The sequence below is a fragment of the Artemia sp. Qi Xiang Cuo genome, chromosome 19, assembly GCF_049724085.1.
Source record: "Artemia sp. Qi Xiang Cuo chromosome 19, ASM4972408v1, whole genome shotgun sequence".
Taxonomy (NCBI): Eukaryota; Metazoa; Arthropoda; class Branchiopoda; order Anostraca; family Artemiidae; genus Artemia; species Artemia sp. Qi Xiang Cuo.
In genome coordinates, this window is record NC_142812.1 from 16042418 (window position 1) to 16059127 (window position 16710).

Here is a 16710-nt window from a genome sequence, read left to right on the forward strand (position 1 = left end):
GTTTTATAGGTTTTTCTCTGGGACAGTTTTTCTACGCTATTCAATTAGCCTGCTGCCATAATTGGTACAGCTGAGAGCTATTCGATTACCCTTACTCTGCAATTTAATTAGTCTTGTGTCATGAGACTGGCCCATTGTTGTTTTGATCTGACCTTACCTGAGTAAGACCCACGCCCAAGTGGTCTTTAGAAAAAAAAATTCTAAAAAAATTCTTTCAGAAAAAGATTCGCAGTACTGGTCTCATTCTAAAGATCTTTCACAGTCAATGTAACATATAAGATTAGTCGTGTTGGAGTGAACTTACTTTTAAATCGAAAAAATTGTATTTTTTGGAAAGTCTATTTCAATTTTGCCATTGGGAAATAAGTAAATGAGTAGATAAGTAAAATAGTAAGCAAATCAGTAAAGTTAGCGGTACAACTTTTCCTTTTTTTATAGCGGTTTTAAGCGTAAGCACCATAATGTCACGTAACGGCTATACTACATGCTTCTGTAACAGAACGTGACGTAGCATCGTATACTTCGTAACTTGCTTACTTAGCGTATTGCCGCGTGGCAGAATTAATAGTGGAAATCAATCAAATGGTAGAAATTCGTAGTTCATGTAAAACAATGTGATCAAAAGCAAGTGACAATTCTGTCCTTTGTCTTTCAGGTCTCTTCCCTATCCTTCAGACACTGTTTAATTTTTGTGTCCGTGCACGTTCCAGGAATTGAAATCTCTGAAAGGTAATTTCTTGGCGCCAGACGTGCAATGAAATAAGCATATTTCCCGATTTCAGAATTTACAATAAAAGTTTACAATTTTTCATTTACGGGCCCGGATTACGGTTGAAATCGAAAATGATTAATTACCCTAAGTGAAAACAAGATATTAAAAATATTTGGAGCTTGATAAAAATTGGTAAAGACGGTAATATGAGGGTTTCATGGGGTGGTGATTCAAGTCTCCAAACTAAGGTTCAACTCATTTAAGGTCGATGGGTTTGTCACCCCGATCGGTGAAATAGACGGTTAGTTACTCTGCGTTTATCTTCCCCGCCCACCCCTCAATTAAAAATAATTATAGAAGTTCACCTTGAATTTTGTCAGATTCAATATCCAAGGACTTCCTGTGCTTCCAGAATCTCTTCCTAATATCAGAGGCTTTAGACCTTTGTTGGACATTATTCAGAAGCCAAGCCTCTACTTTCTGATCGGGAGGTTTCTCTGTGATTTCTTCTGCTTCTTTTTGAACTTTAGGTACAGACTCTCCAGTTAAATCAGCACTCAAGAGGTCTGGTCGGCGTTTTCCACCTCTCAGACGACGAGCCCAAGAACGATCAAGTGATCCATAGGTCTCTGACAGACTACCAACGGAGAGACGTTCCCGAGTCCCGTCCCCATGTCCTGAAGCACGGAGATATTCAAGAAGATTTGAATCATCTTCTTCAGATGGAACACGACTTCGACGACGACGCAGTGAGCCAGTTGCTGAGAATTCATCGACCTACAAGAAAAAAAAATGGCAACGATCCTTAAAAATGCCTAGAAAATTTTGAAAAAAGGAATTATGACAAACTGATTGAACGGTTCCAAGGCCCCTCATAACTGAAAAAGCAGTAAAAACTTTAAATAAAAATCCGTCTTTTTAGTAAACTTAACTACTTCTATGTCTAAACTACGTTTTAGCTTATAATTCGCGCTTTAATCGCTCCTTGAAAAGAAAATCTCAAGGATTTCAAGACATTCAAGAAAAAAAAAAAACATGATAACGATTCTTAAACATGCCTAGCAAATTGTGAAAAAAGGAACGGTGACAAGCTGATTGAACAAATCCAAAGCCCCTCATAACTGAAAAAGAAGTAAAAATTTTAAACAAAAATCCGTCTTTTTAATAAACTTAACTACTTCTATTTCTAAACTACGTTTTAGCTTATAATTCGCTTTAATCGCTCCTTCAAAAGAAAATTTCAAGGATTTCAAGACATTCAAGAAAAAAAACATGGTAACGATTCTTAAACATGCCTAGCAAATTGTGAAAAAAGGAACGGTGAGAAGCTGATTGAACGAATCCAAAGCCCCTCATAACTGAAAAAGCAGTAAAAATTGTAATCAAAAGTCCGTCTTTTTAATAAAATTAACTACTTATATGTCTAAACTGTGTTTTATCTTATAACTCTCGCTTTAATCACTCCTTTAAAATAAAATCTCAAGGATATCAAGACATTCAAGAAAAAAAAACATGGTAACTATTCTTAAAAATGCCTAGCAAATTGTGAAAAAAGGAACGGTGAGAAGCTGAGTGAACGAATCCAAAGCCCCTCATAACTGAAAAAGCAGTAAAAATTTTAAGCAAAAATCCGTCTTTTTAATAAACTTAACTACTTCTATTTCTACACTACTTTTTAGCTTATAATTCGCTTTAATCGCTCCTTCAAAATAAAATTTAAAGGATTTCAAGACATTCAAGAAAAAAAACATGGTAACGATTCTTAAACATGCCTAGCAAATTGTGAAAATAGGAACGGTGAGAAGCTGATTGAACGAATCCAAAGCCCCTCATAACTGAAAAAGCAGTAAAAATTTTAAACAAAAATCCGTCTTTTTAATAAACTTAACTAATTCTAGTTCTACACTACTTTTTAGCTTATAATTCGCTTTAATCGCTCATTCACAATAAAATTTAAAGGATTTCAAGAAATTAAAGAAAAAAAAAACATGGTAACGATTCTTAAACATGCCTAGCAAATTGTGAAAATAGGAACGGTGAGAAGCTGATTGAACGAATCCAAAGCCCCTCATAACTGAAAAAGCAGTAAAAATTTTAAACAAAAATCACTCTTTTTAATAAAATTAACTACTTCTATGTCTAAACTGCGTTTTAGCTTATAACTCGCGCTTTAATCACTCCTTGAAAAGAAAATTTCAAGGATTTCAAGACATTCAAGAAAAAAAAACATGGTAACGATTCTTAAACATGCCTAGCAAATTGTGAAAATAGGAACGGTGAGAAGCTGATTGAACGAATCCAAAGCCCCTCATAACTGAAAAAGCAGTAAAAATTTTAAGCAAAAATCCGTCTTTTTATTAAAATTAACTACTTCTATGTCTAAACTGTGTTTTAGCTTATAACTCGCGCTTTAATCACTCCTTGAAAAGAAAATTTCAAGGATTTCAAGACATTCAAGATAAAAAACATGGTAACGATTCTTAAACATGCCTAGCAAATTGTGAAAAAAGGAACGGTGAGAAGCTGATTGAACGAATCCAAACACCCTCATAACTTAAAAAGCATTAAAAATTTTAAAAAAAAATCCGTCTTTTTAATAAAATTAACTAGTTCTATGTCTAAACTGTGTTTTAGCTTATAACTCGCGATTTAATCACTCCTTGAAAAGAAAATTTCAAGGATTTCAAGTCATTCAAGACAAAAAACATGGTAACGATTCTTAAACATGCCTAGCAAATTGTGAAAATAGGAACGGTGAGAAGCTGATTGAACGAATCCAAAGACCCTCATAACTGAAAAAGCAGTAAAAATTTTAAGCAAAAATCCATCTTTTTAATAAAATTAACTACTTCTATGTCTAAACTGTGTTTTAGCTTATAAATCGCGCTTTAATCACTCCTTGAAAGGAAATTTCAAGGATTTCAAGACATTCAAGAAAAAAAAACATGGTAACGATTCTTAAACATGCCTAGCAAATTGTGAAAAAAGGAACGGTGAGAAGCTGATTGAACGAATCCAAACACCCTCATAACTGAAAAAGCAGTAAAAATTTTAAACAAAAATCCATCTTTTTAATAAAATTAACTACTTCTATGTCTAAACTGTGTTTTAGCTTATAACTCGCGCTTTAATCACTCCTTGAAAGAAAATTTCAAGTATTTAAATACATTCAATAAAAAAAAACATGGTAACGATTCTTAAACATGCCTAGCAAATTGTGAAAATAGGATCGGTGAGAAGCTGATTGAACGAATCCAAAGCCCCTCATAACTGAAAAAGCAGTAAAAATTTTAAGCAAACATCATTATTTTTATTAAAATTAACTACTTATATGTCTAAACTGCGTTTTAGCTTATAAATCGCGCTTTAATCACTCCTTTAAAAGAAAATTACAAGGATAACAAGACATACAAGAAAAAAAAACATGGTAACGATTCTTAAACATGACTAGCAAATTGTGAAAAAAGGAACGTTGAGAAGCTGATTGAACGAATCCAAAGCCCCCCATAACTGAAAAAGCAGTAAAAATTTTAAACAAAATCCGTCTTTTTAATAAAATTAACTACTTCTCTTTCTAAACTGCGTTTTAGCTTATAAATCGCGCTTTAATCACTCCTTTAAAAGAAAATTTCAAGGATTTCAAGACATTCAAGAAAAAAAAACATGGTAACGATTCTTAAACATGCCTAGCAAATTGTGAAAATAGGAACGGTGAGAAGCTAATTGAACGAATCCAAAGCCCCTCATAACTGAAAAAGCACTAAAAATTGTAAGAAAAAATCCGTCTTTTTATTAAAATTAACTACTTATATGTCTAAACTGTGTTTTAGCTTATAACTCGCGCTTTAATCACTCCTTGAAAAGAAAATTTCAAGGATTTCAAGACATTCAAGAAAAAAAACATGGTAACGATTCTTAAACATGCCTAGCAAATTGTGAAAAAAGGAACGGTGAGAAGCTGATTGAACGAATCCAAAGCCCCTCATAACTGAAAAAGCAGTAAAAATTTTAAGCAAAAATCCGTCTTTTTATTAAAATTAACTACTTCTATGTCTAAACTGTGTTTTAGCTGATAACTCGCGCTTTAATCACTCCTTGAAAGAAAATTTCAAGGATATCAAGACATTCATGAAAAAAAAAACATGGTAACTATTCTTAAAAATGCCTAGAAAATTGTGAAAAAAGGAACGGAGAGAAGCTGATTGAACGAATCCAAAGCCCCTCATAACTGAAAAAGAAGTAAAAATTTTAAGCAAAAATCCGTATTTTTAATAAACTTAACTACTTCTATTTCTAAACTACGTTTTAGCTTATAATTCGCTTTAATCGCTCCTTCAAAAGAAAATTTCAAGGATTTCAAGACATTCAAGAAAAAAAACATGGTAACGATTCTTAAACATGCCTAGCAAATTGTGTAAAAAGGAACGGTGAGAAGCTGATTGAACGAATCCAAAGCCCCTCATAACTGAAAAAGCAGTAAAAATTTTAAACAAAAATCCATCTTTTTAATAAAATTAACTACTTCTATGTCTAAACTGCGTTTTAGCTTATAACTCGCGCTTTAATCACTCCTTTAAAAGAAAATTTCAAGGATTTCAAGACATTCAAGAAAAAAAAACATGGTAACGATTCTTAAACATGCCTAGCAAATTGTGAAAAAAGGAACGGTGAGAAGCTGATTGAACGAATCCAAAGCCCCTCATAACTGAAAAAGCAGTAAAAATTTTAAACAAAAATCCTTCTTTTTAATAAAATTAACTACTTCTATGTCTAAACTGTGTTTTAGCTTATAACTCGCGCTTTAATCACTCCTTGAAAGAAAATTTCAAGGATTTCAAGACATTCAATAAAAAAAACATGGTAACGATTCTTAAACATGCCTAGCAAATTGTGAAAAAAGTAACGGTGATAAGCTGATTGAACGAATCCAAAGCCCCTCATAACTGAAAAAGCAGTAAAAATTTTAAACAAAAATCCGTCTTTTTAATAAAATTAACTACTTCTACGTCTAAACTGTGTTTTAGCTTATAACTCGCGCTTTAATCACTCCTTGAAAGAAAATTTCAAGGATTTCAAGACATTCAAGATAAAAAACATGGTAACGATTCTTAAACATGCCTAGCAAATTGTGAAAAAAGGAACGGTGAGAAGCTGATTGAACGAATCCAAAGCCCCTCATAACTGAAAAAGCAGTAAAAATTTTGAACAAAAATCCGTCTTTTTAATAAAATTAACTACTTCTATGTCTAAACTGCTTTTTAGCTTATAACTCGCGCTTTAATCACTCCTTGAAAGAAAATTTCAAGGATTTCAAGACATTCAAGAAAAAAAACATGGTAACGATTCTTAAACATGCCTAGCAAATTGTGAAAAAAGGAACGCTGAGAAGCTGATTGAACGAATCCAAAGCCCCTCATAACTGAAAAAGCAGTAAAAATTTTAAACAAAATCCGTCTTTTTAATAAAATTAACTACTTCTATGTCTAAACTGTGTTTTAGCTTATAACTCGCGCTTTAATCACTCCTTGAAAAGAAAATTTCAAGGATTTCAAGACATTCAAGAAAAAATAACATGGTAACGATTCTTAAACCTGCCTAGCAAATTGTGAAAAAAGGAACGGTGAGAAGCTGATTGAACGAATCCAAAGACCCTCATAACTGAAAAAGCAGTAAAAATTTTAAACAAAAATCCATCTTTTAATAAAATTAACTACTTCTGTGTCTAAACTGTGTTTTAGCTTATAACTCGCGCTTTAATCACTCCTTGAAAGGAAATTTCAAGGATTTCAAGACATTCAAGAAAAAAAAAACATGGTAACGATTCTTAAACATGCCTAGCAAATTGTGAAAAAAGGAACGGTGAGAAGCTGATTGAACGAATCCAAAGCCCCTCATAACTGAAAAAGCAGTAAAAATTTTAAGCAAAAATCCGTCTTTTTATTAAAATTAACTACTTCTATGTCTAAACTGTGTTTTAGCTTATAACTCGCGCTTTAATCACTCCTTTAAAAGAAAATTTCAAGGATTTCAAGACATTCAAGAAAAAAAACATGGTAACGATTCTTAAACATGCCTAGCAAATTGTGAAAAAAGGAACGGTGAGAAGCTGATTGAACGAATCCAAAGCCCCTCATAACTGAAAAAGCAGTAAAAATTTTGAACAAAATCCGTCTTTTTAATAAAATTAACTACTTCTATGTCTAAACTGCGTTTTAGCTTATAACTCGCGCTTTAATCACTCCTTGAAAAGAAAATTTCAAGGATTTCAAGACATTCAAGAAAAAAAACATGGTAACGATTCTTAAACATGCCTAGCAAATTGTGAAAAAAGGAACGGTGAGAAGCTGATTGAACGAATCCAAAGCCCCTCATAACTGAAAAATCAGTAAAAATTTTGAACAAAAATCCATCTTTTTAATAAAATTAACTACTTCTATGTCTAAACTGCGTTTTAGCTTATAACTCGCGCTTTAATCACTCCTTGAAAGAAAATTTCAAGGATTTCAAGACATTCAAGAAAAAAAACATGGTAACGATTCTTAAACATGCCTAGCAAATTGTGAAAAAAGGAACGGTGAGAAGCTGATTGAACGAATCCAAAGCCCCTCATAACTGAAAAAGCAGTAAAAATTTTAAACAAAAATCCGTCTTTTTAATAAAATTAACTACTTCTATGTCTAAACTGTGTTTTAGCTTATAACTCGCGCTTTAATCACTCCTTGAAAGAAAATTTCAAGGATTTCAAGACATTCAATAAAAAAAACATGGTAACGATTCTTAAACATGCCTAGCAAATTGTGAAAAAAGGAACGGTGAGAAGCTGATTGAACGAATCCAAAGCCCCTCATAACTGAAAAAGCAGTAAAAATTTTAAACAAAATCCGTCTTTTTAATAAAATTAACTACTTCTATTTCTAAACTGTGTTTTAGCTTATAAATCGCGCTTTAATCACTCCTTCAAAATAAAATTTCAAGGATATCAATACATTCAAGAAAAAAAAACATGGAAACTATTCTTAAACATGCCTAGCAAATTGTTAAAATAGGAACGGTGAGAAGCTAATTGAACGAATCCAAAGCCCCTCATAACTGAAAAAGCAGTAAAAATTTTAAACGAAAATCCGTCTTTTTAATAAAATTAACTACTTCTATGTCTAAACTGTGTTTTAGCTTATAACTCGCGCTTTAATCTCTCCTTGAAAGAAAATTTCAAGGATTTCAAGACATTCAAGAAAAAAAACATGGTAACGATTCTTAAACATGCCTAGCAAATTGTGAAAAAAGGAACGGTGAGAAGCTGATTGAACGAATCCAAAGCCCCCCATAACTGAAAAAGCAGTAAAAATTTTAAACAAAAATCCATCTTTTTAATAAAATTAACTACTTCTATGTCTAAACTGCGTTTTAGCTTATAACTCGCGCTTTAATCACTCCTTGAAAGAAAATTTCAAGGATTTCAAGACATTCAAGAAAAAAAACATGGTAACGATTCTTAAACATGCCTAGCAAATTGTGAAAAAAGGAACGGTGAGAAGCTGATTGAACGAATCCAAAGCCCCTCATAACTGAAAAAGCAGTAAAAATTTTGAACAAAAATCCATCTTTTTAATAAAATTAACTACTTCTATGTCTAAACTGCGTTTTAGCTTATAACTCGCGCTTTAATCACTCCTTGAAAGAAAATTTCAAGGATTTCAAGACATTCAAGAAAAAAAACATGGTAACGATTCTTAAACATGCCTAGCAAATTGTGAAAAAAGGAACGGTGAGAAGCTGATTGAACGAATCCAAAGCCCCTCATAACTTAAAAAGCAGTAAAAATTTTAAACAAAATCCGTCTTTTTAATAAAATTAACTACTTCTATGTCTAAACTGCGTTTTAGCTTATAACTCGCGCTTTAATCACTCCTTGAAAATAAAATTTCATGGATTTCAAGACATTCAAGAAAAAAAACATGGTAACGATTCTTAAACATGCCTAGCAAATTGTGAAAACAGGAACGGTGAGAAGCTGATTGAACGAATCCAAAGCCCCCCATAACAGAAAAAGCAGTAAAAATTTTAAGCAAAAATCCGTCTTTTTATTAAAATTAACTACTTCTATGTCTAAACTGCGTTTTAGCTTATAAATCGCGCTTTAATCACTCCTTGAAAAGAAAATTTCAAGGATTTCAAGACATTCAAGAAAAAAAACATGGTAACGATTCTTAAACATGCCTAGCAACTTGTGAAAAAAGGAACGGTGAGAAGCTGATTGAACGAATCCAAAGCCCCTCATAACTGAAAAAGCAGTAAAAATTATAAACAAAAATCCGTCTTTTTAATAAAATTAACTACTTCTATGTCTAAACTGTGTTTTAGCTTATAACTCGCGCTTTAATCACTCCTTTAAAAGAAAATTTCAAGGATTTCAAGACATTCAAGGAAAAAAAACATGGTATCGATTCTTAAACAAGCCTAGCAAATTGTGAAAAAAGGAACGGTGAGAAGCTGATTGAACGAATCCAAAGCCCCTCATAACTGAAAAAGCAGTAAAAATTTTAAACAAAAATCCGTCTTTTTAATAAAATTAACTACTTCTATGTCTAAACTGTGTTTTAGCTTATAACTCGCGCTTTAATCCCTCCTTGAAAGAAAATTTCAAGGATTTCAAGACATTCAAGAAAAAAAACATGGTAACGATTCTTAAACATGCCTAGCAAATTGTGAAAAAAGGAACGGTGAGAAGCTGATTGAACGAATCCAAAGCCCCTCATAACTGAAAAAGCAGTAAAAATTTTAAACAAAAATCCGTCTTTTTAATAAAATTAACTACTTCTATGTCTAAACTGAGTTTTAGCTTATAACTCGCGCTTTAATCACTCCTTGAAAGAAAATTTCAAGGATTTCAAGACATTCAAGAAAAAAAACATGGTAACGATTCTTAAACATGCCAAGCAAATTGTGAAAAAAGGAACGGTGAGAAGCTGATTGAACGAATCCAAAGACCCTCATAACTGAAAAAGGAGTAAAAATTTTAAACAAAAATCCATCTTTTTAATAAAATTAACTACTTCTATGTCTAAACTGCGTTTTAGCTTATAACTCGCGCTTTAATCACTCCTTGAAAGAAAATTTCAAGGATTTCAAGACATTCAAGAAAAAAACATGGTAACGATTCTTAAACATGCCTAGCAAATTGTGAAAAAAGGAACGGTGAGAAGCTGATTGAACGAATCCAAAGCCCCTCATAACTGAAAAAGCAGTAAAAATTTTAAACAAAATCCGTCTTTTTAATAAAATTAACTACTTCTATGTCTAAACTGTGTTTTAGCTTATAACTCGCGCTTTAATCACTCCTTGAAAGGAAATTTCAAGGATTTCAAGACATTCAAGAAAAAAAAACATGGTAACGATTCTTAAACATGCCTAGCAAATTGTGAAAAAAGGAACGGTGAGAAGCTGATTGAACGAATCCAAAGCCCCTCATAACTGAAAAAGCAGTAAAAATTTTGAACAAAAATCCGTCTTTTTAATAAAATTAACTACTTCTATGTCTAAACTACGTTTTAGCTTATAACTCGCGCTTTAATCACTCCTAGAAAGAAAATTTCAAGGATTTCAAGACATTAAAGATAAAAAACATGGTAACGATTCTTAAACATGCCTAGCAAATTGTGAAAAAAGGAACGGTGAGAAGCTGATTGAACGAATCAAAAGCCCCCCATAACTGAAAAAGAAGTAAAAATTTTAAACAAAATCCGTCTTTTTAATAAAATTAACTACTTCTATGTCTAAACTGCGTTTTAGCTTATAACTCGCGCTTTAATCACTCCTTGAAAAGAAAATTTCAAGGATTTCAAGACATTCAAGAAAAAAAACATGGTAACGATTCTTAAACATGCCTAGCAAATTGTGAAAAAAGGAACGGTGAGAAGCTGATTTAACGAATCCAAAGACCCACATAACTGAAAAAGCAGTAAATATTTTAAACAAAAATCCGTCTTTTAATAAAATTAACTACTTCTATGTCTAAACTGCGTTTTAGCTTATAACTCGCGCTTTAATCACTCCTTGAAAGAAAATTTCAAGGATTTCAAGACATTCAAGAAAAAAAACATGGTAACGATTCTTAAACATGCCTAGCAAATTGTGAAAAAAGGAACGGTGAGAAGCTGATTGAACGAATCCAAAGCCCCTCATAACTGAAAAAGCAGTAAAAATTTTAAACAAAAATCCGTCTTTTTAATAAAATTAACTACTTCTATGTCTAAACTGTGTTTTAGCTTATAACTCGCGCTTTAATCACTCCTTTAAAAGAAAATTTCAAGGATTTCAAGTCATTCAATAAAAAAAACATGGTAACGATTCTTAAAAATGCCTAGCAAATTGTGAAAAAAGGAACGGTGAGAAGCTGATTGAACGAATCCAAAGCCCCACATAACTGAAAAAGCAGTAAAAATTTTAAACAAAAATCCGTCTTTTTAATAAAATTAACTACTTCTATGTCTAAACTGTGTTTTAGCTTATAACTCGCGCTTTAATCACTCCTTTAAAAGAAAATTTCAAGGATTTCAATACATTCAAGATAAAAAACATGGTAACGATTCTTAAACATGCCTAGCAAATTGTGAAAAAAGGAACGGTGAGAAGCTGATTGAACGAATCCAAAGCCCCTCATAACTGAAAAAGCAGTAAAAATTTTAAGCAAAAATCCGTCTTTTTATTAAAATTAACTACTTCTATGTCTAAACTGTGTTTTAGCTTATAACTCGCGCTTTAATCACTCCTTGAAAGAAAATTTCAAGGATTTCAAGACATTCAAGAAAAAAAACATGGTCACGAGTCTTAAACATGCCTAGCAAATTGTGAAAAAAGGAACGGTGAGAAGCTGATTGAACGAATCCAAAGCCCCTCATAACTGAAATAGCAGTAAAAATTTTAAACAAAATCCATCTTTTAATAAAATTAACTACTTCTATGTCTAAACTGCGTTTTAGCTTATAACTCGCGCTTTAATCACTCCTTGAAAGAAAATTTCAAGGATTTCAAGACATTCAAGAAAAAAAACATGGTAACGATTCTTAAACATGCCTAGCAAATTGTGAAAAAAGGAACGGTGAGAAGCTGATTGAACGAATCCAAAGCCCCTCATAACTGAAAAAGGAGTAAAAATTTTGAACAAAAATCCGTCTTTTTAATAAAATTAACTACTTCTATGTCTAAACTGCGTTTTAGCTTATAACTCGCGCTTTAATCACTCCTTGAAAGAAAATTTCAAGGATTTCAAGACATTCAAGAAAAAAAACATGGTAACGATTCTTAAACATGCCTAGCACATTGTGAAAAAAGGAACGGTGAGAAGCTGATTGAACGAATCCAAAGCCCCTCATAACTGAAAAAGCAGTAAAAATTTTAAACAAAAATCCGTCTTTTAATAAAATTAACTACTTCTATGTCTAAACTGCGTTTTAGCTTATAACTCGCGCTTTAATCTCTCCTTGAAAGAAAATTTCAAGGATTTCAAGACATTCAAGAAAAAAAACATGGTAACGATTCTTAAACATGCCTAGCAAATTGTGAAAAAAGGAACGGTGAGAAGCTGATTGAACGAATCCAAAGCCCCTCATAACTGAAAAAGCAGTAAAAATTTTAAACAAAATCCGTCTTTTTAATAAAATTAACTACTTCTATGTCTAAACTGCGTTTTAGCTTATAACTCGCGCTTTAATCACTCCTTGAAAGAAAATTTCAAGGATTTCAAGACATTCAAGAAAAAAAACATGGTAACGATTCTTAAACATGCCTAGCAAATTGTGAAAAAAGGAACGGTGAGAAGCTGATTGAACGAATCCAAACACCCTCATAACTGAAAAAGCAGTAAAAATTTTAAACAAAATCCGTCTTTTTAATAAAATTAACTACTTCTATGTCTAAACTGCGTTTTAGCTTATAACACGCGCTTTAATCACTCCTTGAAAGAAAATTTCAAGGATTTCAAGACATTCAAGATAAAAATCATGGTAACGATTCTTAAACATGCCTAGCAAATTGTGAAAAAAGGAACGGTGAGAAGCTGATTGAACGAATCCAAAGCCCCCCATAACTGAAAAAGCAGTAAAAATTTTAAACAAAAATCCGTCTTTTTAATAAAATTAACTACTTCTATGTCTAAACTGTGTTTTAGCTTATAACACGCGCTTTAATCACTCCTTTAAAGAAAATTTCAAGGATTTCAAGACATTCAAGAAAAAAAACATGGTAACGATTCTTAAACATGCCTAGCAAATTGTGAAAAAAGGAACGGTGAGAAGCTGATTGAACGAATCCAAAGCCCCTCATAACTGAAAAAGCAGTAAAAATTTTAAACAAAAATCCGTCTTTTTAATAAAATTAACTACTTCTATGTCTAAACTGTGTTTTAGCTTATAACTCGCGCTTTAATCACTCCTTGAAAAGAAAATTTCAAGGATTTCAAGACATTCAAGAAAAAAAAACATGGTAACGATTCTTAAACATGCCTAGCAAATTGTGAAAAAAGGAACGGTGAGAAGCTGATTGAACGAATCCAAAGCCCCTCATAACTGAAAAAGCAGTAAAAATTTTAAACAAAAATCCGTCTTTTTAATAAAATTAACTACTTCTATGTCTAAACTGTGTTTTAGCTTATAACTCGCGCTTTAATCTCTCCTTGAAAGAAAATTTCAAGGATTTCAAGACATTCAAGAAAAAAAACATGGTAACGATTCTTAAACATGCCTAGCAAATTGTGAAAAAAGGAACGGTGAGAAGCTGATTGAACGAATCCAAAGACCCTCATAACTGAAAAAGCAGTAAAAATTTTAAACAAAAATCCGTCTTTTTAATAAAATTAACTACTTCTATGTCTAAACTGAGTTTTAGCTTATAACTCGCGCTTTAATCACTCCTTGAAATAAAATTTCAAGGATTTCAAGACATTCAATATAAAAAACATGGTACCGATTCTTAAACATGCCTAGCAAATTGTGAAAAAAGGAACGGTGAGAAGCTGATTGAACGAATCCAAAGCCCCCCATAACTGAAAAAGCAGTAAAAATTTTAAACAAAAATCCGTCTTTTTAATAAAATTAAATACTTCTATGTCTAAACTGTGTTTTAGCTTATAACTCTCGCTATAATCAATACTTTAAATAAAAATTCAAGTATTTCAAGACATAAAATATAAAAAACATGGTACCGATTCTTAAACATGCCTAGCAAATTGTGAAAAAAGGACCGGTGAGAAGCTGATTGAACGAACCAAAAGCCCCTCATAACTGAAAAAGCAGTAAAAATTTTAAGCAAATATCCGTCTTTTTATTAAAATTAACTACTTCTATGTCTAAACTAAGTTTTAGATTATAACTCGCGCTTTAATCACTCCTTGAAAGAAAATTTCAAGGATTTCAAGACATTCAAGAAAAAAAACATGGTAACGATTCTTAAACATGCCTAGCAAATTGTGAAAAAAGGAACGGTGAGAAGCTGATTGAACGAATCCAAAGCACCTCATAACTGAAAAAGCAGTAAAAATTTTAAACAAAAATCCGTATTTTTAATAAAATTAACTACTTCTATGTCTAAACTGTGTTTTAGCTTATAACTCGCGCTTTAATCACTCCTTGAAAGAAAATTTCAAGGATTTCAAGACATTCAAGAAAAAAACATGGTAACGATTCTTAAACATGCCTAGCAAATTGTGAAAAAAGGAACGGTGAGAAGCTGATTGAACGAATCCAAAGCCCCTCATAACTGAAAAAGCAGTAAAAATTTTAAGCAAAAATCCGTCTTTTTATTAAAATTAACTACTTCTATGTCTAAACTGTGTTTTAGCTTATAACTCGCGCTTTAATCACTCCTTGAAAGAAAATTTCAAGGATTTCAAGACATTAAATAAAAAAAACATGGTAACGATTATTAAACATGCCTAGCAAATTGTGAAAATAGGAACGGTGAGAAGCTGATTGAACGAATCCAAAGCCCCTCATAACTGAAAAAGCAGTAAAAATTTTAAGCAAAAATACGACTTTTTATTAAAATTAACTACTTCTATTTCTAAACTGTGTTTTAGCTTATAACTCGCGCTTTAATCACTCCTTGAAAGAAAATTTCAAGGATTTAAAGACATTCAAGATAAAAAACATGGTAACGATTCTTAAACATGCCTAGCAAATTGTGAAAAAAGGAACGGTGAGAAGCTGATTGAACGAATCCAAAGCCCCTCATAACTGAAAAAGCAGTAAAAATTTTAAGCAAAAATCCGTCTTTTTATTAAAATTAACTACTTCTATGTCTAAACTGTGTTTTAGCTTATAACTCGCGCTTTAATCACTCCTTGAAATAAAATTTCAAGGATTTAAAGAAATTCAATAAAAAAAAACATGGTAACGATTCTTAAACATGCCTAGCAAATTGTGAAAAAAGGAACGGTGAGAAGCTGATTGAACGAATCCAAAGCCCCTCATAACTGAAAAAGCAGTAAAAATTTTAAACAAAAATCCATCTTTTTAATAAAATTAACTACTTCTATGTCTAAACTGCGTTTTAGCTTATAACTCGCGCTTTAATCACTCCTTCAAAGAAAATTTCAAGGATTTCAAGACATTCAAGAAAAAAAACATGGTAACGATTCTTAAACATGCCTAGCAAATTGTGAAAAAAGGAACGGTGAGAAGCTGATTGAACGAATCCAAAGCCCCTCATAACTGAAAAAGCAGTAAAAATTTTAAACAAAATCCGTCTTTTTAATAAAATTAACTACTTCTGTGTCTAAACTGCGTTTTAGCTTATAACTCGCGCTTTAATCACTCCTTGAAAGAAAATTTCAATGATTTCAAGACATTCAAGAAAAAAAACATGGTAACGATTCTTAAACATGCCTAGCAAATTGTGAAAAAAGGAACGGTGAGAAGCTGATTGAACGAATCCAAAGCCCCTCATAACTGAAAAAGCAGTAAAAATTTTAAACAAAAATACGTCTTTTAATAAAATTAACTACTTCTATGTCTAAACTGCGTTTTAGCTTATAACTCGCGCTTTAATCACTCCTTTAAAGAAAATTTAAAGGATTTCAAGACATTCAAGAAAAAAAACATGGTAACGATTCTTAAACATGCCTAGCAAATTGTGAAAAAAGGAACGGTGAGAAGCTGATTGAACGAATCCAAAGCCCCTCATAACTGAAAAAGCAGTAAAAATTTTAAACAAAAATCCGTCTTTTTAATAAAATTAACTACTTCTATGTCTAAACTGTGTTTTAGCTTATAACTCGCGCTTTAATCACTCATTGAAAGAAAATTTCAAGGATTTCAAGACATTCAAGATAAAAAACATGGTAACGATTCTTAAACATGCCTATCAAATTGTGAAAAAAGGAACGGTGAGAAGCTGATTGAACGAATCCAAAGCCCCCCAGAACTGAAAAAGCAGTAAAAATTTTAAACAAAAATCCGTCTTTTTAATAAAATTAACTACTTCTATGTCTATACTGTGTTTTAGCTTATAACTCGCGCTTTAATCACTCCTTGAAAAGAAAATTTCAAGGATTTCAAGACATTCAAGAAAAAAAACATGGTAACGATTCTTAAACATGCCTAGCAAATTGTGAAAAAGGAAAGGTGAGAAGCTGATTGAACGAATCCAAAGCCCCTCATAACTGAAAAAGCAGTAAAAATTTTAAACAAAAATCCGTCTTTTTAATAAAATTAACTACTTCTATGTCTAAACTGTGTTTTAGCTTATAACTCGCGCTTTAATCACTCCTTTAAAAGAAAATTTCAAGGATTTCAAGACATTCAAGAAAAAAAACATGGTAACGATTCTTAAACATGCCTAGCAAATTGTGAAAAAAGGAACGGTGAGAAGCTGATTGAACGAATCCAAAGCCCCTCATAACTGAAAAAGCAGTAAAAATTTTAAACAAAAATCCGTCTTTTTAATAAAATTAACTACTTCTATGTCTAAACTGTGTTTTAGCTTATAACTCGCGCTTTAATCAC

At 31.8% G+C, this 16710-nt stretch overlaps 1 protein-coding gene across 4 annotated transcripts in view; it reads right to left on the minus strand.

The window, feature by feature from the left end:
* form3 (FH2 domain-containing protein formin 3) overlaps positions 1–16710 on the minus strand; it is a 205438-nt gene that overhangs the window by 25937 nt on the left and 162791 nt on the right. For all 4 annotated transcript variants that reach the window (XM_089105464.1, XM_089105460.1, XM_089105462.1 and 1 more), the window contains exon 15: positions 1078–1489. In XM_089105464.1, the coding sequence (XP_088961590.1) occupies positions 1078–1489 (412 nt within the window). The remainder of the gene's footprint in view (positions 1–1077; positions 1490–16710) is intronic.